We start from the raw sequence: 27,689 nt of genomic DNA on the forward strand, positions 1-27,689 counted from the left end.
AGCTTACCAAGTATTTTCATGCATTTTGTGTTAGATTGTCATATAAATACTCTGAAGTCTGTCTTATTATCTGTTTTTTATAGATGGAAAAATGAAGGTCAGATAAGGAAATTAGCTCAGCATGGAATGTTGACTTAACGTTTCTGGCACTGAGGGTTTGCTATTAACATAGGGTAGAAAAAATATGTGCGCTTTAGATATTGGTTGCTGAAGCATATAATGTAGACCTTGAACCTAGGTACTTAAGCAAGTAACCTCTACAAGGAAGCAAGGTAGTTCTTTTTTTTGTTTAAGATTTTATTTATTTTTAGAGGGGAAGGGAGAGAGAAGGATGGGGAGAGAAACATCCATGTGTGAGAGAAACCTGGATCAGTTCCCTCTTCCATGTTCCCACCTGAGGACCTGGCCCACAATCTAGGTATGTTTCCTGGCTAGGAATCAAGCTAGCAGCCTTTCAGTTTGTAGGCCAGTGCTCTCAGTCCAGTGAGCCACACCAGCCGGGATGAAGGTAGTTCTTGATGATATACCAAAATTGAGTTAACAGGGACTTCCCAAAGGTTATATAAACAACATTTTCATGGAATATGAGGATTAAGTTAAGACTGTCAACTAAGGTTAATTTCATTCATAGAAGATAAGACAAATCTCAACAAGATTGCCTTATTTTGGGGGGGAGGAGGGGTACCAAATTACTTTATTTGAAGGCATGGAACAAATGAAGGACATATGTGGATGATTGATACAAGTTATAGAAAAGGTAAAGTTAACTCCAACATGCACGTACTGCTTTGGTGACCAGGGATGTCATGCACATGGCTGTGGGAAGGCAGCCTGATGCTTATTAAGCTCTCTGTACTGTCTCCCAGGGTGTGTTTGTCAAAGAAATTGTCCACCATGTCAGATCCAGGGGCCCCCAGCCTACACAAGTTGGTTACATGGTCCCCCAATTCTATAATGGATTTTACCCTGTTCATCCTGGTAGTGAATCTCAAAGAAGTCACAAAAAAAAGAGGGTCATTTTTTTCAGTGGCCAGTTTGTACAAGTCCAGTAGTAACTGATTCACACTTTTTTCCAAGTGATTACACTTGGAAATTGTAATGCACATGCCATTGCATTCAGCCCATTCTCCCAAGCATCACGGTCTGGTTTCTTGATCATTCTGAAGGAATATTCAGCCACTTTGTTGGTTCTGTAGCTCCATAAGTTTCTCAGCATATTCCTTCTCAAGAGATTGGTGAAGAAAATACTTGGCAAAGTTCTTCAAAGCCACATCATCGCAGTCAAAGTAGTGAGACATAGACAGGTAGGTGTAGGAAGCATAGGGCTCTAGGTGGTTGATGGTGGCCTCCAAGACCTTGTGGTAGTTGTGCTAATCAGTTAAAATAGCCATACACGTTCGGGGGGGGGGGGGGGGGGGGGGGGTTTGTAATAATTTTGCACTATATACATTTCACAACCTTTTACCCCTCCCCACATACCACATTTCACAACTTTTTTTTTAAAGATTTTATTTACTTATTTTTAGAGAGGGAAAGGGAGGGAGAAAGAGAAATATCAATGTGTGGTTGACTGTCAAGCACCCACTATTGGAGACCTGGCCTGTAACCCAGGCATATGCCCTGACTGGGAATCAAACCAGCAACAGTGGTTCACAGGCTGGTGCTTAAGCCACTGAGCCACACCAGCCAGGGCTACATTTCGCAACTCTTAAAAACCATTTCCAAGTCAGTAAATTCTGTCTTAGGTAAGTATTAAGGAATGAGATTTTTTTGTTTTTTAGGCTTATAGGAGAAAGGTAGTCTATACTAATAAGTAGATGCTAATCTTTTACTTTATTCTAAATTTATGTTTTAATATTTTATTTCCTCAGACTTTTTCATAGGATACCTTTAGTGGTGGCCAACCTGGGCATGTCTGAACAACTAGGTTATAAAACTATATCGGGTTCCTGTATGTCCACTGGTTTTAGCCGAGCAGTAAAAACACACAGGTGAGATTCCTCAATTGCTTCCCCACTGAACTTATTTCTGTTCTCACTGAAATTACTTTTTTGTTACACAACAGCAGAATAAAAATAACAGGAAAACTAACTAATGATCACATCACTCAAATAAACTACACTGTTTTTACTTTTTCTATATTTCCTTGTAGCATTTGTCCATTTATAAAATACATAGAGGGGGATTGCATATTTTAAAATATTTTCTAAGAATAGGTAGCCTCAAAATAACTTTCTAAGGCAGCATTTCATATTAAAGGGATGGAATTAGACTACATAATAAAGACAAAAAAAATGAAGCTTTTCCGATGACTCACAAATAGTATAGGCTTCTAAGTTAAACGTTTTCTGGTCTTTTTAAAGGAATAATTTTCAGAAATAACAACACTGATACCATAGGATACTTCTGGAGTATAAGCTTTATGAGAAACTTTGTGTTCCCAGAGTGCTTAACAGTGTCTTACAGAAGTTAAATACCACATTTCATTGATTCTAAGATGTACATGTTTAAATTTACTGCAAATTGGGATGTTTTTATAACCATGCCTTAGCATTTTTTTATTCATGGCATATAAAAAATACTTCCTCTTTCAATCAATGATGCCTTAAAGTCAGTAAAATATGATTGTGATTCTTCCATAGCTCAAGTACAGATAAGTTTTCCATCATATCGTAATGAATTCTATACACTTACCTGAGGAACTGGTAATATTTTTTAGCCCTGAATTTTTTAAAGAAGATGGATCTTTAAAAGAAGTACACAAGATAAATGAAATGTATGCTACTTTACAAGAGGAACTAAAGGTAAGTTAATTTATTCAACACTTAAAGATCACCTCTAGAATTCATACCAAATTGATCACTGAAATTTTTTAAGGATACCCTGACATTTGACTAGATTTATATGTTAATTTAGTTCAGCCTCAGTAGCAAAGACCTCAGTCTCAGTGGCCTACAAATACAAAACTATATCTCACATTGTTTTGGCTCCAACTCTGCTCCTGTTTTAAATACCATCTTAATTCTGAAACCTGAAAGGCATTCTTGTTGCCTATCACTACCAGAACCAATAAGTAAAGACAAGGATTGAATCTTTATGGTTATTTTATTCAGATGCCAGCAGTCTGAGAAGATGGTGGATTTTGTACCTTAAAAACCATCTTAACATCTTACCTCAAGCTGACTTTTTTCTAGGGAGAAGGAAAGGGTACATAAGGGGATGAATCCCATTTGATCACGTGTATGATCTTTTTAATGTATTGCTTGGTGGGGTTTGCCAATATTTTGTTAAGGATTTTAGTGTCTATGTTCATCAGTGATACTGGCCTCTAGTTTTCTTTCTTTGTCGTGTCTTTATCTGGTTTTGGGATTAGGATGATGTTAGCCTCATAAAAAGAGTTTGGGAGTCTTCCCTCTTGGATTTTCTGGAATACTCTGAGAAGGATAAGGGTTGGCTCTTCCTTAAATGTTGTGTAAAATTCTCCTGTGAAGCCATCTAGTCCAGGACTTTTCTTTGCCAGTTTTTTGATTACTGCTTTGATTTCACCAGCTGTTATCGGCCTGTTCAGGATTTCCCCTTCTTCACTCAGTTTTGGAAGGTTATATTTCTCTAGAAAGTTGTCCACTTCGCCCAGGTTTTCAAATTTCTTGACATATAGTTGTTCATAGTAATTTCTTAAATCCTTTATATTTCTGTAGTATCTGTTGTAATCTTTCATTTTTTTAAATTTTATTGACTATGTTATTACAGTTGTCCCATTTTTTTCTCTCCTTTATTCACCTCTGTCCTGCACCCCCTCTCCCACCAGCATTCTCCCACCTTAGTTCATGTCCATGGGTCGTACATATAAGTTCTTTGATTTCTCCATTTTCTATATTATTCTTAGCCTCCCCTTCTGTAGTTTGTACATACCAATTACTCTTATTCCCTGTATCTTTCCCCCATCCCCACTCCCCACTGATAACGCTCCATGTGATCTTTATTTCTGTAAATCTGTTCCTGTTGTAGTTGTTTGCTTAGTTGTTTGTTTTTTTTTAGGTACAGTTGTTAATAATTGTGTATTCTTATTTTACTGTTTATAGTTTTGGTCTTCTTTTTCTTAGATAAGTCCCTTTAACATTTCATATAATAAGGGCTTGGTGATGATGAACTCCCTTAACTTGACCTTATCTGAAAGCATTTTATCTGACCTTCCATTCTAAATGGTAGCTTTCCTGGATAGAGTAAGCTTGGATGAAGGTCCTTGCCTTTCATGACTTTGAATACTTCCTTCAAGCTCCTTATTGCCTGTAACATTTGTTTTGAGAAATCAGCTGATAGTCATATGGGAACTCCTTTGTAAGTAACTGTCACCTTCTCTCTTGCTGCTTTTAAGATTCTCTCCTTATCTTTAATCTAGGGTAATGTAATTTTGATGTGCCTTGGTGTATGCTTCCTTGGGTCCAACTTCTTTGGGTCTCTCGGGGCTTCCTGGACTTCTGGAAGTCTATTTCCTTGCCAGATTGGGGAAGTTCTCCCTTGTTTTTTCAAATACCTTTTCAATTTTTTGCTGTTGTTGTTCTCCTTCTGGCACCCCTATGATTCAGATGTTGGAATGTTTACAGTTGTGCCAGAGGTTCCTAAGCTTCTCCTCATTTTTTTGAATTCTTGTTTCTTCATTCTGTTCCTGATGAATGCTTTAATTCTTCCTTCTGCTTCAAAACATGGATTTTAGTGCCAATTTCCTTCCCTTCACTGTTGGTTCCCTGTATATTTTTATTTCACTTTGCGTAGCCTTGCTGTGCACAACCCCCTGTGCTATCTATCACAGGTTTTTACACCAGAGGTTTTGAGGCTTTATTTCCCCTCACTGGAACCCTGGATTAGGCAGTCAGTCTTGGTCCCCAGTTATTCCTCCCAGTTTATCTGCATGCAAATGTTGGGCCTCCAGCCGCTTTCTGACCGCCCAGTCCTCTATCCGCCACCTTGCTGTGCGTGTCCTCTCTGCTCTGGCTGCCCATCCCCACCCCTTGTACTGGTCTAGATGAATGTTTCTTCTTTAACTCCTTGGTTGTCAGACTTCCGTACAGTTTGATTTTCTGACAGATCAGCATGTTTTTGGTTTTTAAATTTGTTGTCCTTTTGGTTGTGCGAGGAGGCCAAGTATAATACCTGCACCTCCATCTTGGCTGGAAGTTCCAGTACCATCTGTCTCTTTCCTTTCTGTGCAATCTTGTTTCCTTCCCCTGTCTTCTGTCTCCAGGCATGCAGCAGCCATTTTGTGCCTAGATTCTCTCTACTGCACCATCCCCACCCACTCTTTATTTCCAATTTTCTTTGAGTCTTCTCTCTTTTTTCTTGATGAATCTGCTTAAAGGCTTGTCAATTTTGTTTATCTTTTCAAAGAACCGGCTCCTAGATTTATTGATCCTTAGCACTGTTCTTTTAGTCTCTGTGTCATTTAATTCTGCTCTGACCTTGGTTATTTCCTTCCTTCTACTTGCTCTGGGCTGTCTTCGTTGTTGTTCCTCAAGTTCTTGTAAGCATAGGGTTAGGTTGTTTATTTGAAATGTTTTTATCTTTTTTAGGTAGGCCTGTATTGCTATGAACTTCCCTCTAAGGACTGCCTTTGCTGTGTCCCAACTGCCTTTGACTGTTGTGTGTTCATTTTCATTTGTTTCCAGAAACTTTATGATTTCTTCCTTGATTTTATTATTGATCCATTCATTGTTGAATAGCGTGCTTTTCAGTCTCCATGAATTTAAAGAGTGTTTTTGAGCATTTTCTTTGAGGTTGGTTTCTAGTTTCAGTCCCTTGTGGTTGGAGAAAATGTTTGATATGATTTCAGTTTTCATGGATTTGTTAAAGCTTGTTTTGTGTCCTACCCTGTGGTCTGTCTTTAAAAATACTCCATGTGCATTTGAAAAGAATGTGTATTTTGCTTCTTTGGGATGAAAGCTTTTATATATATGTTTGTTTGATCTAGGGCATTGTTCAGAGTTGCAATATCCTTGTTGATTCATTGTCTGGAAGATCTATCCATTTTGGGGTGTTAAAATCCCCTGCTATAAATGTGTTGCTGTCTATATCTTTCCTGAAATTCCCAATATTTTCCTTATATATTTGGGTGCTCCTGTGTTAGGTGCATATATGTTTACAATGTTTATGTCTTGATGGATTGTTCTGTTGAGTGTTACGAAGTGTCCTTCTGGGTCTCCTTTTATGATCTTTGTTTCGAAGTCTATTTTGTCTGATACAAATATTGCTACCCCAGCTTTTTTTTCCTGTCCATTTGCTTGGAGTATTTATTTCCAGCCCTTCATTTTCAGTCTGTGTAGGTCTTTTGTTCTGAGGTGGGTCTCTTATAGGCAGCATATGTGTGGGTCATGTTTTCTTACCCATTCAGCTACCCTGTGTTTCAATTGGAACATTTAATCCATTTACATTTAAGGTTATTATTGATAGGTATTTATTCATTGCCATTTTACCTTCTTTGTACCTGTGTTCCCCTCTCTCTCACTCTTTTTCTTCCTCTCCTTAAAGCAGTCCCTTTAATAAATTTTGTAGTGCTTGTTTGGTGGGGTGTATTCTTTTAGCCTTCTTTTGTCTGGGGAAACTCCTTCATTCATCTTCCAATTTAATTGAGAGTCTTGTTGGGTAGAGTAGTCTTGGTTGCACTCATTTGCTTTTCATTACTAGGAATATTTCTTGTCATTCCCTTCTGGCTTATTGTATTTCTTTTAAGAAATCAGCTGCTATCTTATCGGGACTCCCTTGTATGTTACTTCCTTTCTCTCCCTTGCTGCCTTTAAGATTCTCTGTTTGTCTTTGAATTTTGTCATTTTATGATGTCTTACAGTAGGCCTCTTTAGGTTCCTCTTGATTGGGACCCTCTGTGCTTCCTGGATTAGTGTGCCTTTTTCTGTCATCAAATTAGTGTACTTTTCCATCATTCCTTTTTCACACAGGTTTTCTATCCCTTTCTCCTCTTTCTAGTATCCCTATCATATGGATATTATTATGATTCATGTTGCTCTGCATTTCTCTTAACCCCTCTTCATTCTTTTTGAGTCTTTTTCCTTTTCTTGATTTTTCTGGGAGTTTTTTTATCTACCTTCTCATCATCCTTATCTATCATCCAGCTCACTGATTCAGTCCTCTGCTTCATCTAGCCTGCTCTTGATTCCTTCTACTGTGTTCTTCCATTCAGAAATTGTATTCTTCATTTCCTCCTGGCTTTTATTGATAGTTTGTGTCCTTCTTCATGTTGTTATAGTTTGAAGTCAGTTCCTTGTAGCTTCCCTATAGTTTTGGTAATTCTCACTGAGTTCATTGAGCTTCCTTATAACCATTGCTTTGAACTCAATATCTGATAGTTTACTTGCCTGTATTTCATTTAGCATTCTTTCTGAGGATTCCTCCCTTCCTTTTGATTATGGGTTGTTTCTTTGTCTTTCCATTATTTGTCAGACTCTTCTTGTTTGCTTCTTATTCTTTTTTGACTTCCTGACTTCGTAGTATGGAATTCTATGGTAGGAGACCTGTGAGATTCAGTGGTACATTCTCCTTGATCTCTTGAACTTGATGCTCTTGGGATGCCCTTTATGCCGTTTATGTTGGCTCTCTGGGTATAATTGGGTTTTGATTGTTGTTGTGTTGTTCTTTGGTAGGTCTTTCCTTCCAGCTGGTTGACTGAGGATCACTCCACCCACCACATCTTATATGTTGTTCTGCAGTTAGTCAGGTTGTACGAAAGCTTATTCTTCTGTCTGTCCCAAGTTATAAGGCTTCTTTCTCGCTATTACAGTTATTTGTTCGGGTTGATTTCTCCACAATTTAGTTGTAATTTGATTGGTCCTGGGAGGAGGTTAGCATGGCTTCCATCACTCCCTTCCATTTTGCTCTCCATATTTTGTTCTTTTTAATAGCTGTGTATTTCATAGAATAGTAATATTAGAATGTTAAAAGTATACCTTGAGCTGAAATAGGGAATATAGGGAAGTATATTACAGTAACTGCAGGCAGAAAGCAGTTGAGTTTTCAGAAGGAATTGGAACCAGGAGCTAGAATATCATCACAACCTTCTCTCCCTCTGTGTCTGCACATTGGGTTCCTTTACAGTATCTACAGATTTTTGTTTATTCATCCACTGGCTGACCAGAGAATGGCTAACCAACTATAGTTAGATCTCTTCTATTCAAGAGATTAGGGTTTCCTGATTTGCTATGTATTATCTGTGCTTGGGTAAGCTAGAATGAAGTTGTTGAAGGGGTTATTTGTGAACCCTTATGGCAGGGTGAACAAGTTCATGATAAATATGCTGAGTAGACATTTCTAAAAGTATCCACTAAAACTGGCTATACCAAACTTTTACCCCATAATTAGGAAAGTAGTTACTTTTGATTTGATATACTAAAAAACTTTTATTATTTATATTTTGTTAAGATATATTCCCAAAATGATATCACTGTCAAAGGGCATTAGTACTTCAAACTGATGACACATGAGATTAGTGTACTCTTCAAAATTTCTTTTATACGAATTATGAAATTACTGTATGAAAATTCTTTCATAACAGTAAAATAGTCATTTTTCTTTAATGTTAAATTAAACTAACTTTAATTAACTGTGTACCTCTCAAAATAGTATAGTGCTTTTTGTTTCAAACCAAATTAAATATTTCTGTGTATTATCAAGGAAAAAACTGATATGATAAAGCTATTGTGTAAATGGGAAGTTAATATATCTGGAAAACATTTTATACCCATTAAGCACCATACAAATGCTCCATAGGTATAAAATAGCAAAATTAAAGTTTTACAAAAAGCAAATAGCCCTGGTTGGTGGCTCAGTGGATTGAGCACTGGCCTGAGAACCAAAGGGTCACTGGTTTGATTCCATCAGGGCACATGCCTGAGTTGCAGGCCAGGCCCCAGTAGGAGAGGTAACAAGATGTTTTTCTCTCCTTCTCCCTCTCTTCCCCTCTGTAAAAAAATCTTTTTTTAAAAAAAGCAAATAATATTTCATATTATGTACCGTGAAGGATTTTGTATTATTCTTAAACCCAGATGGTAGTACAGAACTTGGAATTTTATCTATACCCTTAAATTATTTTATTTTGCAGAGGATATGTAAAAAAGTAGAACACAGTGAGGAAGCAGTAGATAAACTACTAAAGGACGTAAACAGATTAAAACGAGAAATTAAAAAAAGGAAACAAGCACAGATTGAAGCAGCACGTAAGTAAAAATTTTACATATCACTACTTTCTGTGCCTAAAAAAAATTCTGATTTGAATTATAGATGAGCAAGCTGCACTGAGGAATTTGTCCACCTTAAGACTAAAAGTAATTGTTTTCATATACTCGTAAATCTCACTGAACAAGGAATATTATAGATATACTCTGTTGATATTGAAGAATTCAACTATAATGTTCTATTAGAATATTATGGCATATAAATTGTAATTTGAGATTATGCAAGTTATTTTTCTCAGGTTAGATAATTTGAGAAAATTGGTTTTGACTCAACTTTACTAACGAATACGTAATTGTAAAACCTTTGTAGAACTATTGTATGTTGAACTGTTATTTTATTTTGTTTAGGAGAGAAGAACGTTCAAAAAGACCCTCAGGAGAACATTTTTCTTTGTCAAGCTTTACGGACCTTTTTTCCAGATTGTGAATTTCTTCATTCATGTGTTATCTCCTTGAAAAATAGGCATATTTCAGAAAGTAGCTGTAATACCAATCATCAACTCAGTGTGGTAGACAACCTGACCCTAATGGTAAAATACACCGACATTCCTGAAGCTAGCCCAGCTAGTAGTGCACAGCAAATGTTGAAGCGCAAAGCTTTAGAAACAAATGACAGATGGCAATTCAAGAAGTCACGGCTGTTAGAGATACAAAACAAACCATCTAAAACAGATACTGATAGTAGTAACCAAGAAAAAGCATCCACAAGCAGCCCAGAAACAGATGAGGAGATTGAGAAAATGAAGGATTCCGATGACTATCCACAGTCTCCTACATTTTGACCCTTTTATGCCAAAATATTTTGATTGGCTGAAGGGTAAAACCAAATATTTCTATTGTTTTTGCTATGTACAGCTGTTTGCACTCATACATAAATTTCTAGTACATTTATTTTATAAAGTATTTTTAAAACCAAAACCTTTTTTGTCCCTTTTACTAAACTATTGAAGGAAAGTTTAGATAGTCTTTTAAACTTGTACAGCATTCTTTAGAATTGGGAAAGTTAATATGAATATTTACTTTATTTTTTCTAAGTCATTGCAATTCCAACTCATTATGATAAATAGTACATTTTGATCAGGGTTGCCAGATAAAATTCTGGACACCATACAATGCTAGGGACATACTTATAGTTAAAAATTGTTCATTGTTTATCTGAAATTCAAATTTAATTATATGTCCCACAGTTTTACTTGCTAAATCTGGCAGTTCTAATTATGCCACGACTATAATACAGCACAAATAGTTTGGATTCTATAAAGTGAAGTACAAAATGGTACTATGTTTTTTACATTTCACAGCAGCCTCTCATTTCCAATCTTACTCAGTTGTCCTAACCACACCTAATTTGACAACTATTTTTAAAAACTATTTTTGTTGTCCTTCCAAAGCATTTACTTAGTTTTTATTGCAACAGTAACTTTCTTTTTAATGCTCATTTTCATTAATACAATAATATAACTAAACACATATGGGAACAAAATAGCTGTTGCTTGGAGGTGCAGACTCAACAGGTAGGCAAGTCTTGGACTTCAGCATGAGTTTTAGGAAGAATGTTTAATGTAGTTTAACCCAGTTTAATGAGGTGGTTAAGTGAAGCTTGCATAAGAGCTCTTTGTGTTTTTGTGTATTTATCTTTTTCATAATTGTGAAGAATTTTCACATGAAGCCTCCACTTTTCACTCACTGGATGAAATGCTGAACATACACTTTACTGCTTTTCCATCTGTTACTTCCTAATAGAGCAAATCTGTAGCTAGTATAAAAAAGTATCATCTTTTATCTATGTTAACATGCATTAGTTACCACATGGTGCTTAAGAAGCCCACGTAATATCAGGGACAATTTTACAAACAGTGAGTTTCTTCTGGAATTGTCTGGCTTCATAAGAAGCAGTTATGTTGGTGGGGGGCAGGAGGGGAGATAGGTTGTTAGTATGAATCACCCTATTAAAAAGTAACTGCAAACATCACCAGAGCATATAAAACATAATGACTAAATGTAACCAACAAATGAACAAACCTGGGCATATGGGCTAGATTAGGAACGTTAGAGGCAACAGATAGGCAACATACATGTAAATGTCTTCTCTAGATAATAGCTTGAGATTTCTCAACAATCCTACATGTTTACTCAGAAGTCTAAATGTGCCCTCATGGAAAGTTTGATTTGCTAAAATGCCATAACAAAAGCATTTAGCTCCTATTGTTGCACAATAATACATCTCTTTTGAAGAAAGCAATAATGAACTTTCAGTTAAAGGAGCTTGCTCAGGTAATTACACAGCTGAACTTCCACAATTGAGTTTGATGACCCAACATTTAGGGTATTGAATGAAAAGGAGGAAGAGTCCTTACAGGAAGGACTCCAGTTTTTCTCCATCTTTTGGCAATGACATAATAGATTGCCTATTGATCAGTTTATTTACACGACTCTACCACTTTCAGGATAGACTAGACCAGGAAAAAATGTTAGGTCCTGTAATACCACCACTATCTAGCCAATGTAACACCTTTACAAAGGGGAGATGCACTGCACTACATAGGTATACCTGTATTGGCTAGTTACAAAATCTCCGTGAGCGATTTCAGGTCCACACCCTGTCACATTGGAATTGTACATTATACAAGCATTCAACTTTCCTGTACCCAAATCCCTAAAATCCCACTTATAAGACAGAACCTGTACCTAAAGTAAAATTCCAATACTAGCCATCCCTTCCACATTTAACATCCCATTATCAGCAGTCTATTATTTATAGGCTATTTGTAGACCAGATATAAGTGACAGTGCTACAGTACCAATGTTTTTATTCATGTGTATGTAAATGTAATCATTACTAACACCTCAAATAACCTTTAATGAAGATTCATTGGTGTGGATAGGAAGTACTTCTTTACTCCTAAATACTTTTTCCTTGTAAGATTTCATTAAGAGCTAAAGACAATACAGTTTGATAAAATTTAGTGTACTAATTTTCTAAAGGTTATTAAATCTTATAGTTTGAGTCAACAACCATTTATTTTAAAATAACTTTATTGATGATAACATTATGTAATTTACTCCCGATATTTGATGTTACAAACTTTAGGGTCTTTGAGGTACACAGGATCCTTGTATGTAACTGGCATAAACCCTGTAAAGAGATAATTAAAGTTCTTTACCAAAGAAAACAGACAAAATTTTGATTAGCTCAAATTATTTTTTCAGATGCTCTTACCCATTATTTGCGCTCTCTTAATCGCCTTTGTGATTTCTTTTTGTTTCTTCCCACAAAGACCTATAAAATAAAATGCTTTCTTATTCATACAGAAATGCCAATATTCAAAATGTGTAACAATTGTCTAAGTAAAAGAAGAGTTGGGAAACCTGTAAAGAGCCGGAGAATATTTTTAGCTTTGTGTGCAATATAGTCTCTATCATAACTTCTCTATCCTTTTATTGCACACCGCAGCCAGCTATGGATGCCATGGAAACTGAGCTACTTGCAAAAATAAGTGGCAGATCCAATGCAGCCTATGGTAAATAGGCCCCTGTTTAAAATAACAGTCTAGGAGTAATTATAGTATCCACCAAATACCAACACAACTTTTTAAGCCCAGGTTTTCTACACGTCAGCTTATAATACCTGCGATAAGAAGGCATGTAAAATAATACCCCTTTTGGACTAAGATGCTTTCTTAAATAGTAACCATTCTAATAGTGATTTATAGCACTATTTGAAAATTTGCCAGTTTTCTTTTTTTTATCAACTCTCCTTAGGGCTATCTGTACATTTAATGTGATTTCAAAAAAAGATTGACTGGCTTTTTCTCCACCTCAAAATTGTAAATGCCAATTCTCAACTTTATATATAATAATAAGCAAGAATGGCCAGGAAAACTCTGAAAAAGAATGAGTGGATATTAAAAATAGAAAATATTTTTATTAACAGTAAGATGGCTTTTATAAACAATAATATTCAAGGAAGTCATTAAGTAAGTAGAACACAAAATCTATGCCAAGAAATAATTTGTCACCAATTACATCACACAAAACTAAAAAGAAAAGTCACCCTAGTGAAGAAAAGCAAGGGCACAGGTACTGACTTGTCTATGCTGAGAGGGGGGAATACCTCTGTGGGCCCTATGGGTAACGATATGGCAACATGTATCAAAATTATGAATACATATTCCTCAAACGAGTCCACTTCAGAGCCCTTTTTTATACTCTCACATTATGGCATTCTGTATATACAAGAATAGTTTATGCACCTTGTTTCTAAATGAGAAAAATTTAAAAACACCTAGATGCCCACCAATAAAAAAATGATAAAAGACATTAGGGTATATCCCTAAAATGACATACTATACAGCTATTAAAAAGACTAAGGCCCCTTTCTTTGTACTGATTTGAAAATCTAAGTTTACAAAGCAAGGCATGGAGCAGTACGCATGATATGTCTCATTTATATAAAATCAGGAAATATCTATGTTATTGCTTTCTTATGCATTAAATTGGAAGGATGTGTAAGACACTGAACACTGGTTGCCTCTGAAGAGGAAAACAGCATCTGCCTTGTTTCCTTGGAACAAATCCTCTTTCTGCATTCCTTGGAAGACAGCAAAAAGAGATGGCTAGATTTCAGAAAATTTACAAGTTACCCTCGTATCACTGCTGAAACAAAAGAACAAATCTATAAATCAAAGTTATAGAACTGGATAGAACACAAACCTGCCAGTTTTCTTAAATAACAAAAGTATTTAAGTTAACTGTAAGACAAAACAAAATACCTGTTATGTGCCTTCCATGAATGCATCCAGTAAATGGAGAAATAAATTGAGACAAAAGCTGTTGGAGTTTCATTTGGAGAGGAAAACAAATTTACATTAATACATGTGTTACTCAGCCTTGATTGTGCACATTCCAGAAAGCATACCTCATGTCAACTTCAAGTTATAGAAAGGTTATTAATAAATTTCAGTCAAATGTCATAAAATAATGAAAAATATTGAACTATGCTCATCCTATTAATAGGTCATCTTTCAAAATAACTAACATAATTATTAAAGTTAATATCTCTTACCCAGTCTGTTCAGAAGTCTGTACAACAGATTAATGAGCATATTCTTGCAGTTCTAAAACTGTTTTCTTGACTTTTTTTTAGAGACACTTTTCCAACATACTGCTGCTTACCACAAAGTACTAAACATTTCATCTATCATGATAGGCTGTCACATAATACCAGACTACAGTGAGGTCCTTTAGAGGTATAGATATATCAGGTAATTTGCTGTAATGACGTTTCATTAATTTAAATTCTTCAGCACTTCGCAGGTTCCAGGCACTATGCATAACCATCCTAATATGTTGCTTTTTAAAGTGTCTTGGTTTTTCTCCCTTTAAGGCAGCTATCACTTTACTCTGTTGTCAGTATACTTAACTTCACCATCAATCATTCTCTACCCCAGATTTGCCACTTAACTTGCTGACAGCTATAGAACAGATAAAATTGTATTTGAAGCAGTGATGTTGGTGAGGTACAATAATCAACTTCACCAGAGGAGCTTTTTCCAAACTACTCACCTCTACATGCCACAGTGAGCTATTATTAGAATAAAATAGATGCCTTATACATAGAAATATAACCAGATTACAATGTTGCTAAAACAGCTGCCCCTGCACAAAGCCTGTTATAAAACTGACTTGATTCTCTTTAATTAAGACTAATAAAGAAGCAAAATCCTAGAATGAAGTATAGTGAAGTAAAACCAGATCTCACCTGTACATTCTTATAATCTACACGTTTTCCACACAAAATACATTTTTTAAGAGGCTCCTTATAAGGATTTTCCATTGGAACGGGCTAGGATAAAGGAAAAAAAATCTGATAACAAAAGTTTAATGTGTTAAACTTGAATCTAAAAAAAACCCTAATTGAATCTATCCAAAGGATTAGTTCTGTCTTTCTTATCATGAAAAGGAATAACAACATTTTGGCTTGCAAAAGAAAAAACAAATACTTCCGAAAAGGATTCACCATTATAAAGATTTCACTGCTTGCCCAAGTTTTGTGCAAGTTCTTTACTTTGTTTTAGTTTGGCTAAGGAGGAATCAAGTCATGGAGGTTCTAGGATAAAATACAATCTTGGGAGGAAAAAAAGGGCTCATGGGAGGAAAAAAAAAATCAAATCTGCACTAAGTGATTCTCTCCTCAAATGTTTGTCCAGGTTGTAGGTAAGTAAAAATTCTTTTTTTTTTTTTAATTGAGTTTGAGAGAGAGAAACACATCAATCTGATGTTCTACCCACTGATACATTCATTGGTTACTTCTTGTATGTGCCCTTATGGAGATCGAACCTGCAACCTTGGTATGTCAGCATGATGCTCTAACCAACAGCTACCAGGTCAGGGCTAAAAATTCTTAACTTTGATTTAAATTTTAAAGATCTTATAGCAAAACAGATTCCATATGCAATGGTTAAGTTAGTAGTAATTCCTAAACCCATCCCCATATTTCTGTATCAGATGTTTTATCACTATTTTTGTTACAAAAAGATAATGAGCTCTGGGGGCTGTGGCTCAGTGGATAGAGTGCCCACCTGAGAATCGAAGGGTCACCTGTTGACTCCCAGTCAGGACACATTCCTGGGATGGAGGCCAGGTCCCTACTTAGGACCGTGTGAGAGGCAACCAATTGATGTATCTCTCACTCAAGTATGTTTCTCTCCCTCTCTTTCTCCCTCCCCTGTCTCTAAAAATAAATAAATAAAATCTTAAAAAAAAAAAAAGAAATGACCCCATGGTTTACTATAATAAGGTTCTTTGATTACAATTTTATGGCTCCCAGACTTCTTCATAAGTTTGTGTCAGCTTTAGGTTTTTCCTTTTCTTTGCCACTGTCTCTGTCACAATGCTTCCTTCATACAATGAGTACTGGCATCTCCAGTCTAGACATTCTTAATCTAGAAATGGCCTTGAAGTCCTTGAACCCCTGTAATTATATGTAAAATTTCAAATGAGTGGGACTGTGTGCCTTTTTCTGAAAGAGCCCATAGCTTTCATTAGCATCTCTGTGGGGTTTATAACCTAAAAAGAAGCTCTTGTAATCCCTTTCCTCCCTTGAAGTATGGTGTGAATTGAATAACCAAGAGAGAAGCTCAGAAGACTAGAGTTATTTTTTCAAATCCTCATACTTTCTTAAACCAATTTATATTCAGCTCATGCGTACTGACTGACTATAATCCTTCCCTACACTGTGCTAAGTGCTTTGTATGGTTTGATTAGTGTCAAATTATCTTTGCAAGTAGCAAGAAAACCTTATGGCCCAAATCCAGTTCCTAGTATTTAAGATCCATAAAACTACATCTACATGTACAGGTATGAAACTTTCATTTTGATCCTTCATTTATTAAGACACCCTCCCTCCCCCCAAAGTGATGAATGGAACAAAGATGAATTTGAAATGGGGAAGAGATCCAACCTGTAAGTAAGCTTTTTTGGATTTTCACCACCCCACCACAACCTGTTTTAATTCCCAAGGTACATATCCTTAAGTTTAAGATCTAGGAAGAAAAATGTGGTATTACAGAAGCCATGCTTCTTGCTAGTAATCTAGAAATTCTCTTCAAAACTCAAGTGACTACTCAGCAATGAATTATAACTTTCAAACTCAGACTAATGATTAATAATTGTTTTGTCCTCCAGTTGAAATCTTCAAATAGCTAAAATATAAGAATATGGCCATATTTGCAAATGTTTCATAAAAAGGAAGAAAAAAATTCTTACCAGGTCCTCATTGCTGGTTACCTGTTGATACTGTGAACAACGTCTCCATAGCACTGCAATTAAACAGAAACAGCAACAAACTAATTGTTAGTTGAGTAATAAGTAAATTGTTTTTACGGAGGTAAAATGAATCAAGGGACATAAAATTAAAGACACCTGAATATAAAAGACAGGTTTTACATTCATTACACCCACAATAATTGGATAAAAACCTTTAGATTTGAGGCAGAGTAAGACTTAATATGGATGTGCTTTCCAGGACTTTGGAAAAAGGGCATATACATCATTTCCCCACCCATACACAATCTCCCATGTGTTCTCTTCCAGTATTTATTTTACTTCACTCCATGGTTAGAAATAGACTTTTAATGCAAATACTTAGGGAAGAAAGCAAGAGAAAAGTACCGTCATACCAAAAGGAAAATGAGCAACCGAACCTCTACAGAGAGTAGTTATTGATAGAGAAGCACACAGAAGATAAAAGTACAGAAATGAGAAACTCGATGGCCTATGTCACAATTTCGCCCTGATCTGGGGCCTCTAACATCTGGAATTTGCAGCTGCTGGAATGTCCCTTCCTTACCAAGCTTACCCGGACATCTTAGGCACGTCCCTGCCTCTTTTTAATAATCACTCCATTACTCTTCAGTACGAAAACACCCCATGCCTCTTAAACGTTAAAATACTAGTCATGGGCTATTACCGATCCTCACCTATCTTGGAAAGACTTACACAGCATGGAAACCAGCGTCGCTTAGCTAACGGTGGCGACTCCACCGACCTAATTCTCGCTAAGGCAATGGCTGCATTGCTACACGGAGCAAAGGATATGGAGACTTTACCCGCGTGAGTTCCGGGATTTGGGAGGCTGACAGCGACCGTTAAGAAGTGAGTCAACTTTTTCCTTCCTAGACCACTGCAAACAGCAACCACAGACGCCATTGTTCTCCGGCCCTCCTCTTCCTTTCCTCTTTCTAAATCGTCCTCACAAGTCCTTTCCGGTGCCCTTCCCCGGCTGGCTGGAGGACTCGTCAAAGGTTCCGCGAGCGGACGCCAGGGATTCGGAAAAAAAAAAAAAAAAGAGTTTTCAACGCATTTGCGCAGCCCCTTTACCTTCCCACCCTCAGCACGCCGCAAGCCCGCGACACTTAGGATTGGACAACCAGAAGGCGCGCTGCTACTTCCGCGCCTCCGCTTCCGGCCCGAGAGCAATCCATTTGTCTCTCTCCAAGGTGGAAAGAGAGGGTAGCGACTTTGGCGGCTGTTGCTGCTGTTGCCCTGCCCTCAATTCCCCCCTCCACTGTGGTTTGGCCGCTGGGGCACGAACGTCGTTCGGGCAGGGCCCCTGCCATGGATGTAGGTGGTTCCCGTATCCGCCGGCGGGTGTCTGTCCGCAAAAGGAACCGTCCTAGCTTAGAGATCCTTTTTGCCGCGCCCACTGTGGCCGAGCTCAGGCCCGGCGATGAGGAGGAGGAGGAGGACAAGGAGGAGGAGATGGTGGCTGGGAGCCGGCGACGGAAAACTGTGGGCGTGCAACCGGTCGAGGTACAAGCCACATTGGCTCTCACAGTATCCCGAGTTCCGCATCCCATTTCCCACCTTTGGGGCAGTGATACAAACCTAGGTCTCCTGCTGCTCTTACCCACTGAAAGAGGAGTGGGAGACCAGGATAGGAGGCATGGAACTTGAAACTCCAAAATTTTGACAGCTTTCTTCTCATGTGCAAACAGTTGATCAGTTATCTATTAGTCTTTTTGTGCTTACCTCAGTTTTGTTAACCCTGTTAATTCTCACTTATGAGGCATTGCCTTGTCATCCCTGTTTTTATATAGATGTGAAACTTAGATCCTCGAGACATAAGATAAGTGGCATGACTGGGGCAAAGTTAGATTTCGAAGTCACGGTTGCTTCTGCTGTGCTAATAAAATCTCCCATGTATTGCAGACAAATTATGTGTTAGGTGCTTTGTTAAGCTAGTTACATTAACCAGATTTTACAGCAGAAATCAGGCCCTGAGAGGTTAAGAAACTACATTTCTGACTACAAATCCTGTTTTTAATCACTGCACCATATTGCTACCTCTGAGTTTACATCTCTTCTATTTAATAGATGGCCTTAAGTCAATATGCAGACTCTCCCTCTCAATTCCAAATTCCTAGGGCCAGTATCCTTGGAGTGTCCAATAATACAAGCATGGTTTTGTTACAAGCCACTCAGTAGATTGGAGTCTGGGAGGGGAGGGTTAGTGCAGTATCAGAACTTCTAGTGAGATGACATCTCAATAGATGTCCACCAGCCTTGCTACCTACCTCTTGAAGGATTTAGCATTGACTTAAGAATTAGGATCCCAGCATCATTATGCTGTAGGAGGGAAATTTAGGCAAGTCACTTACCCTCTCTAGGCCTCCATTTCTTCATCTGTAAAGTGGGGATGATAATATCTATTTCATATGATGATTTACATTTAGATCTATGATTTATATGTGACCATTTAGTTAAAAACCCGGTATAGCCCCAGTCTGAAACTTTTATTCTTGAAGCTAGAATTGATCATAAATTTTTTTGTTTTCTTTCCAGAATCATGATAGTGAAGAGGACATGTTTGGTGACTATGATAGCTTTGCTGAAAATTCTTTCTTAGCTCAAGTTGATGACCTGGAACAAAAATATATGCAACTTTCTGAAAATAGGGAACACGATGCAGACCTTGCCACTGCAGATCTTTTTTCAGAAAGCATCAAACATAATAAACTCAGCATTACTACTGTAGGCAGCTTTATTGAATTAAAAACACATGAGCACACAGAGAACCAGAGCGGGCACAAAGATGTCGCTGTTGAACCTGGACCTGATCTTTTGTGTGAATTGCCTTCTTCACAGGTTTTATACTTTGAAAATTTGCAGAACTCTTCAAATGATTTGGGTGATCAGTCTACTAAAGAGAGGGATTGGAACCCATCCTCTCACAAGACTGTGAGTGAGGATTTGCTGCATAATAGCATAGAGCAACTCCAGCAAATTCATGAATCCTCTTCTAAAGTCAGAACTAGTTCAGATGTGAATAGGAGAAAAAGCCTTAAAGATGTTCTAAAAAGTACCATGGCTGGAAATGCAAAGGCTCAAACACCAATATTTTCGAGGACTAAACAGCTCAAAGAGAACCTCCTATCTGAAGAAATTAATGTTGCTAAGAAAACAATTGAGTCACCATCAGATGATCTTGGTCCTTTTTATTCATTACCCAGCAAAGTGAGAGACCTTTATGTTCAGTTCAAGGGAATTGAAAAATTATATGGTAATGCTTTTTGCTGAAATGAAAAAGATTTTGCTACCATTACCATAGTATTAGTGCAAATCAATAGAAAAGAGATCCTTCCATGGTCATATATCACATCTTAAAAACAAAGTTTCAATCCTCTCTCAATCTACCCCTATCCTGCTACTACTGAACCTCTTTCCTTCCTTTTGTGGTTACAATTCTCAAGCCTATTATCCTTGTTGTCTCCCTATTTTTACCTCATATAATTCCCAACCCACTCCAACTCTGGGTTTCGTGTGTTTAAGATATAATGACTAGGGCAGGGGTGTCAAACTCATTTTTACCACGGGGCCACATCAGCCTCATGGTTGCCTTCAAAGGGCTGAAATAATTCTAGGACTGTATAAATGTAAGTACTCCTTAACTGTTAAGGAGTTGAAATTACATTCAGCCCTTTGAAGGCAACCACAAAGCTAAAGTGACCCCTGGTGAAAATGAGTTTGACACCCCTGGACTAGGGTGTCTAAACCCCATAATATCTTTATTCTTACCTTCCCTGACTGCACAGTAGCTTACATGACACAATTGACCAGATTCTTTTTGAAACACTTCCTTATTTCTTGACATTCCACTCCTGGTTCTTTCTCTGATTATCTAGTTCTTCAGTTTTGTTAGCTGGTGTTTATTTTACTGCCTGTGTCCTCTCTACCAAAACTTAGTTGTTGAAATTCCTGTAACTACTGAGACATTTCGACTGAACAAAGTCTATTAATAATACCACTGATTAAAACTATACACTTTTAAGGCAGCTGAAGTTAACACAAGTGCAAAGAATATTAGTAACTATTGTGTAATGTATTTTTTAAAATCTTAGATTCTTGCCTATATTTCAAATATACATCATTTTGGACACAGGATACAATTTCTGCCATTCTGGAAGGTCAGCCTATCAACCAATCAGTTGATAAGAATTTCTGAAACTTATGTTTGTATCTTAAGAACCATATGAAAACATGGGTTCTCAGCTGGGAGAGACAACATAGGTTGGAGAAGTAGGACTACTTAAGACAAAGTCTAATGTAAGACTCTGCAAGAGTCTAATTCTAAATTGTGAGGTTAGTAGTTTAAGAACTAATGGTGTGTATTACTCTTGGAGATGTTACCTTTTTTTCCCTTTGCTTTTCTCCTAGCACCTTGTTCTTTGTTTACTCTGTATCTTCTGGCAGAATGAGCACCCTAAGTACAGGACTCTGCCTAATTTATGTTTTTCTTATGGTTCTCAGCTGCTGGGTTTTGTCCACCTATTTATGAGTTCTGGCCCTGTCAGTTAAATACAAGATTGACACACTGAGCCTTAGTTTCTGATCTATTACAAAGGAATGCTGATGGTAATAAAAATAATAATAGTTGTTTTTCAAATTCTGTGTCAAGGACATGCCAAATTATATTTTGGTAATAGCTACAGTAATTAGTAGCTTTGAAGTATGAACTTTGGTAAATAACTTTTTTAATCTCTTCTTACTTGTAAATTTAGCTTAATGACGTGACCAGTTTGAAACAACTATATGTGCTAAAACAGTGGTTCTCAAAGTGTAGTTCTTGGACCCCAGCATCAACATCACCTGGAAACTTGTTGAAATGTGCATTCTCAGACCCCATCCCAGACCTACTGAATCAGAACCTCTGGGAGTGGAACTGGCAAACTGCTTTAACAAGCACACCAGCACATTCTAATGGGCCAGAAGTTTGAGAACCCCTGAACTAGAGAACCTCAACTTTATACAGGATTGGGCAAAAGTAGGCTTACAGTTGCAATACAAATAAATGATATACTAATTAATAATGCAAGAATCTCTTGTGTACGCCTGACTCTTCCCGTACTCAAACCTACTTTTGCCTACCCTTGTAGTGTGGTGGTTTTTTTATTGTAGGATTACATGCTTAGTACGTTTTATATAAATGAGAATTAAGTTATCATATTTTGCCATGTATAATGTGCACTGACGTTTTCAGCTCAAAGTTTCAGAGAAAAAATCATTGTAATTTTTAATTCAAGTATTTATTTATTTATGTTTAGAAACAAAACCAATTATTATATTCAGGGTTTTGTTTTGCATATGGATATTGTTATTTCTAGAGTTACACTGTTAATGCATAAGCATAAATAAAAGAATTGAAAACATACAGAATTAGTACTACCCATTTATAATGTACACCCTTATTTCTCCCTCAAAAATTTGGGCAAAAAAGTGCACATTATACATGGCAAAATACAGTAATTTACTTTTTTAATGTTTGAAGATAAATAATACTCCTAATATTTGTTATTTTGGCCATTTTATATTTTAAATCTGAGTTGTATAAAATGTAGATATGGTCAGGTTGTATTTTAACACAAACATCTGCAGTTTGATAACTAATGGGTGATACCAATTGAAGTACTTTTCAATATTTAAGTATTTAAGGAATTTTGAAAATCAATCTTTTTCTGAAATATTCAAAAAATAGTACATAGTCATCTGCAAATATTCAAGAACCATCAAAAATGCACAATAAGTCACCTGTAACTTATGTCATTTATGTATAATTATTTTTAATACCTTTGTAATATATCCTGTCAACCATTTTTTTAATTTAATTTTTTGGGAAAACAACACATTAAAGCCCATTTTTTCTATGCATGTATTGTTTAATAATATCTGTACATTATTGGTATGATACTATCCAACACATTTATAAACTGTTTTTTTTTTCACTTACCTGTATATTGAGCATATAGAAATGAATCTATTCCCCCATTTTCAAGCTGCAAAGAATTACGTCATATGATTGTGCAAAAATTCATTCAACCCTTATCCCCCAATGGCTTTTTGTTATATATAAACAATGCCATGATGAACATTCTGCACATAATCTTTATATACCCCTTTATTTCTATGGGTATAAAGTTCTAGAAATATTAGTGATGCTACTAGATCAAAGACAATGTGCAGGGTTTTTAAAATTTTTTATTTATCTTTAGAGAGAGGGGAAGGGAGGGAGAAAGACAGAGAGAAACTGATGCAAGAAACATCAGTAGGTTGCCTCTCGTAGGTCCTGTGATGGGGTACTGAACCTGCAAGCCAGGCACTTGCCCTGACTAGAAATCAAACATGTGACCCTTGGCTTTGTGGGACAACACCCAACCAACTGAGCCATATTAGTCAGGGCATGTGCAGTTTCATTTTTGATAACTACTAAATTGCTTTCCAAAAAGATTGTACCAGTTTATGCTTTCATAAGCCACACACAATGCCTGTCTGTCTCCACTTTAGTCAGCTAGATTTTATATTAATGGGCCTTTTGTGGAGGAAAGTAGTTATTTGTTTTTTATTTATTTTGCTAACCCACTAGGTAACAAGCATCTTTTTTTTATTTTAATCATTGTTCAAGTACGGTTTTTTCCCTTTTACTCCCAATCCAGCCCACCCACCCAACCCTCCCCACCTCCCTCCCAACCCTCCCCACCTCCCTCCCATAACCACCCTCCCCCTAGTTTTTGTCCATGTGTCCTTTAAATTTGTTCCTGTAAACCCTTCCCATTCTCCCCTGAAATTCCCTCTTCTCTCCCCTCTGGTCACTGTCAGTCTGTCCTCTATTTCAGTGTCTTTGGTTATATTTTGCTTGTTTCTTAGTTTTGTTGTTTAGGTTCCTATTAAAGGTGAGATCATATGGTATTTGTCTTTTACTGCCTGGCTTATTTCACTTAACATAGTGCTTTCCAGCTCCATCCAAGCTGTTGCAAAGGGTAGGAGCTCCTTTCTTTCTGCTGCATAGAATTCCATTGTGTAAATGTACCATAGTTCTTTGATCCATTCATTTACTGATGGGCATCTAGGTTGCTTCTAGCACCTAGCTATTGTAAATTGTGCTGCTATGAACATCGGGGTGCAAAGGTTCTTTTGTATTGGTGTTTTAGTGTTCTTAGGATATAGTCCCAGCAGTGGAATTGCTGGGTCGAAAGGCACATCCATTTTTAGTTTTCTGAGGAAGTTCCATACTGTTTTCCATAGTGGTTATACCTGTCTGCAGTCCCATCAACAGTGTACTAGGGTCCCCTTTTCTCCACAGCCTCTCCAACACTTGTGGTTTGTTGCTTTGTTTATGATGGCCATTCTGACTGGTGTGAAGCAGTATCTCATTATGGTTTAATTTGCATCTCTCTGATAGCTAGCGATATTGAACATCGTTTCATGTGTCTTTGGATTTTCTGTATGTCCTCCTTGGAGAAGTGTCTGTTCAAGTCCTTTGCCCATTTTTTAATTGGGTTGCTTGTCTTCTTAGAGTGTAGTTGTGTGAGTTCTTTATATATTTTGGAGCATCTTTATATATTTTAACAAGCATCTTTTCGTGTATTTATTAGTTATTTGTGTTTTCCTACAGTGAAATGTGTTGAAACATATTTTCCCACTTTTCTTGTGATAAAATACTGGTACACAATTTGAAGACCTCTGATGAGCCACAATGTCAAAATATCCTACAAAGTACAATAGTTATACTAGTTTTCACACCATGTCTTGGATCTGACATGATGGTTTTCATGAATCCCACCTTGCTAAATTGTGGAAATCCTATATGTCCCTATGAATAATCTTTGAAGGATTAAGCTGTCAGTTTAAAATGATATTCAGGCCTTTCAAAGTTCAGCTCCCCTTTTTCTTTTAATCACTTTATTGTTCTTCAATTATAGTTGTCCGCATTTTCTCCCCACCACTCCCCTCCCTGCACCCCAGCCAAACCCACCTCCCTCCCTTGCTTCCACCTTCCCCCTTGGTTTTGTCCCTGTGTCCTTTATAGTAGTTCCTGAAAACACTTCCCCCTTTGTCCCCTCCCCACTTCCCTCTGGCTATTGTTAGATTGTTCTTAATTTTGACATAACGTTGCTATATAAATACATTTACCATTATGAGGAGATTGCTACAACAAGGTGGCATTTGATTTTTCCTTAGAAAACTTTCTAAGATTGAGACTATTAGGGGAAAATAATGCTTGAGACTACTGGGGGAAAATAATGCTTTCTCCCCCACCCCCACCCCACCACAGAATGGCAACATGCTTGCTTAACACTGAATTCTGTGCAAGAAAGAAAAAATTTAATATATTCCTTGCCAACAAGTGGTGGAAAAACCCTCGTGGCTGAGATTTTAATGCTACAAGAACTGCTTTGCCGGCGGAAAGATGTTTTAATGATCCTACCATATGTGGCAATTGTCCAAGAAAAGGTGATGTTTTAAACAAGTAGTATTTGCTAATGCTATTAAGATATTTTGACATTAAGAGATAAAAACTAGCATAAATGTAACTATTGACTAAAAAGAGGTGTTTCTATTAATGATGGAGAATTAATATTTCTAGAATGTGTTAAAAGCAGTATGGAGTACTTAACTGAAAATCTTTTCTGATCTGAACTGGTAGATTAGGCTCCATTATAAATGTTCTATTGATATTTAGCTTGCTTTCAATTATTTTATTAAAATGAGTTATGATTTTTTTAAATCAGAAAAGACAGTTGAAATTTTTCTCATTAAGCAGTTTAACAGTTGTGTTCATTTTGCAAAGATTACATTAATCGTGACCTTTCTTTTTTTTAAATATGGAGTGCTTCACAGATTTGCATGTCATCCTTGTGCAGGGGCCATGCTAATCTTGTCTGCAGCATTCCAATTTTAGTGTATGTGCTGCCTAAGCAAGCACTGATTGTGACATTTCTTAGATGCTTATGTCTTACCTGTGAACTTGTTCTTATTGATTGATATTAAATACAATATTTTAGATTTTTTAAATCCCTGTGAGCATTTAATAATTAAAGTTCTTATTTATCTGTTTTGTTTGTTTATTTTAACTAATATTCTAGATTTCAGCTTTGTCAAGCTTTGGTATAGAACTGGGTTTCTTTGTTGAAGAATATGCCGGAAGCAAAGGAAAATTTCCTCCTATTAAAAGAAGGGAAAAGAAATCACTATACATTGCCACTATTGAAAAGGGACATGGTCTGATCAACTCCTTGATTGAAACTGGAAGGATTAACAGTCTGGGTCTGGTTGTTGTAGATGAGGTAGGTTTCTACTTTTGTAACTTAACATTTTTATTATACTAACAGTATTATGTGAATCTGCTTAGTACCTCTATTAGAATAATTTTTTTTAATATATAGATGATACAGATGAAAACTTTTCATGTTTAATAATCTTAAATTCAATTTTGTGTCAAGTGTTTCACTCAAGAGTGAATCTGTAGTATGTGTGTATTCAAGTTTATAATAGCACGTACTAATTCCAGAAGTGTCAAGATGTTGTTCCCAAACCCCAATAACTTACTTAAAATATCAATGAAATAATGCATATATACTCTAGGTCTTATATCCAAAATGCTTAAGAGTTATAAAGTAAAGATTACTTTATTTCATACAAATACATGCATGTTTTATATAGGCATTATATGCAGATGTACTTTTTTTCCTTTTTTAAAACATCTCAAGTTGCACATGATTGCTGAAGGAAGCCGTGGGGCTGTACTGGAAATGACCCTAGCAAAAATCATCTACACTAGCAGTAAGTATTTTTTTCAAATCTGGCCACTAATTGATTTATTATCAAGCAATGTATAAAAGTTGCCCTGTGGCTCAGTGGATTGATTGCCAGCCTAGGAACTAAAGGGTTGCCAGTTCGATTCCCAGTCAGGGCCCATGCTTTGGTTGTGGGACAGGTCCCCAGTAGGGGGTGCAAGAGAGGCAACCACACATTGATGTTTCTCTCCCTCTCTCCCTCCCCCTCTCTAAAAATAAATAAATAAAATCTTTTAAAAAGCTCCATAGAAGTCTTATTTCTATCACCAGCTAGATTTTGTAACCTGGAATAAGATACTTAAGCTTTCTCACTTAGATTTTGATTTTAAGGTAAGCTTATAAATTTTTGTTGGAAGAGTAGATGAATTAGGATAATTGTGAAGGTAAATGAAATTAACATTTGAAGGTGTCCTGGTCATTATCCTTCACTTACGAGCTACGTGTGACTCATTGCAGGTGACTCAACCTCTCTGTTTCTTCATCTCTCAAGTGGGGGTAATAATGGTACTGACATAATGGGATTGTCATGAAGATCATATGAGTTAGCACACGTAAAGCATTCAGCAGTGCATGTAGCACTCAGTAAGAATTTGCTGCTGTCGCCACCATCAGTATCATCATCACATACTATACCAATAATTCAGTATAGTATATGCAAGTAGTCAGTTGCTATTCTACAATATTTGATAGTCTTTAAGTGTACATGAAATATTTATTCTAAATGTCTTCTCTACTATTTAATGATGTAAAGTACAAATAACTTAGCTTCTATATGAAAAATTAATAACTATGAAGGTCAAATCTTTAGAATTATTTTTTAAAA

General features: G+C 36.6%; 3 protein-coding genes and 1 non-coding gene across 12 annotated transcripts in view; 2 read left to right on the forward strand and 2 right to left on the reverse strand.

The window, feature by feature from the left end:
• Window positions 1-13,368, forward strand: part of ABRAXAS1 (abraxas 1, BRCA1 A complex subunit) — a 25,996-nt gene extending 12,628 nt beyond the window's left edge. For all 3 annotated transcript variants that reach the window (XM_028507191.2, XM_036027133.1, XM_036027134.1), the window contains 4 exons: window positions 1,872-1,991; window positions 2,720-2,804; window positions 9,104-9,218; window positions 9,585-13,368. In XM_028507191.2, coding sequence (XP_028362992.1) covers window positions 1,872-1,991; window positions 2,720-2,804; window positions 9,104-9,218; window positions 9,585-10,018 — 754 coding nt within the window. In that variant the 3' untranslated portion in view covers window positions 10,019-13,368. The remainder of the gene's footprint in view (window positions 1-1,871; window positions 1,992-2,719; window positions 2,805-9,103; window positions 9,219-9,584) is intronic.
• MRPS18C (mitochondrial ribosomal protein S18C) lies at window positions 12,255-18,104 on the reverse strand. Of its 3 annotated transcripts, XM_028507192.2 has the most exons (6): window positions 17,846-18,093; window positions 17,004-17,056; window positions 14,998-15,081; window positions 14,009-14,066; window positions 12,457-12,516; window positions 12,255-12,372 (listed from the first exon to the last, which is right to left on the reverse strand). In XM_028507192.2, exons 1-6 carry the CDS (start codon window positions 17,943-17,945, stop codon window positions 12,296-12,298), a joined length of 432 nt encoding a protein of 143 aa, XP_028362993.1. In that variant the 5' UTR covers window positions 17,946-18,093; the 3' UTR covers window positions 12,255-12,295. The 3 variants fall into 3 exon arrangements, with proteins under 3 accessions (XP_028362993.1, XP_028362994.1, XP_028362995.1); XM_028507193.2 differs by lacking the exon at window positions 14,998-15,081 and having other exon boundaries at window positions 17,846-18,104; XM_028507194.2 differs by lacking the exons at window positions 14,009-14,066; window positions 14,998-15,081 and having other exon boundaries at window positions 17,846-18,104.
• Window positions 18,105-18,182: 78 nt separating this feature from the next.
• Window positions 18,183-27,689, forward strand: part of HELQ (helicase, POLQ like) — a 48,528-nt gene continuing 39,021 nt past the window's right edge. For 3 of the 5 annotated variants that reach the window (XM_028506852.2, XM_036027103.1, XM_036027100.1), the window contains exons 1-5: window positions 18,183-18,548; window positions 19,581-20,298; window positions 25,345-25,523; window positions 26,156-26,356; window positions 26,780-26,852. In XM_028506852.2, the coding sequence (XP_028362653.1) occupies window positions 18,354-18,548; window positions 19,581-20,298; window positions 25,345-25,523; window positions 26,156-26,356; window positions 26,780-26,852 (1,366 nt within the window). In that variant the 5' untranslated portion in view covers window positions 18,183-18,353. Of the gene's footprint in view, window positions 18,549-19,580; window positions 20,299-20,716; window positions 22,060-25,344; window positions 25,524-26,155; window positions 26,357-26,779; window positions 26,853-27,689 lie in introns of those variants that run through there. The other 2 variants (XM_036027110.1, XM_036027119.1) reach the window with 2 other exon arrangements.
• On the reverse strand, window positions 25,889-25,995 carry LOC114493568. Its single transcript, XR_003684203.1, has one exon. It is a non-coding gene; the product is annotated as a U6 spliceosomal RNA (small nuclear RNA).

This window comes from Phyllostomus discolor, chromosome 1 (assembly GCF_004126475.2).
Source record: "Phyllostomus discolor isolate MPI-MPIP mPhyDis1 chromosome 1, mPhyDis1.pri.v3, whole genome shotgun sequence".
Classification (NCBI taxonomy): Eukaryota; Metazoa; Chordata; class Mammalia; order Chiroptera; family Phyllostomidae; genus Phyllostomus; species Phyllostomus discolor.

Bases quoted from the DNA above. Each gene is read 5' to 3' on its own strand.
- MRPS18C (XM_028507192.2), bottom strand. From the start codon at position 17,945: ATGGCGTCTGTGGTTGCTGTTTGCAGTGGTCTAGGAAGGAAAAAGTTG. The intron at 15,082-17,003 runs GTAAGAATTTTT...CCTTTATCCTAG, and splicing joins TAACCAGCAATGAGGACCTG to CCCGTTCCAATGGAAAATCC. The intron at 12,517-14,008 runs GTATTTTGTTTT...TTTATTTTATAG, and splicing joins TCATGGAAGGCACATAACAG to GTCTTTGTGGGAAGAAACAA.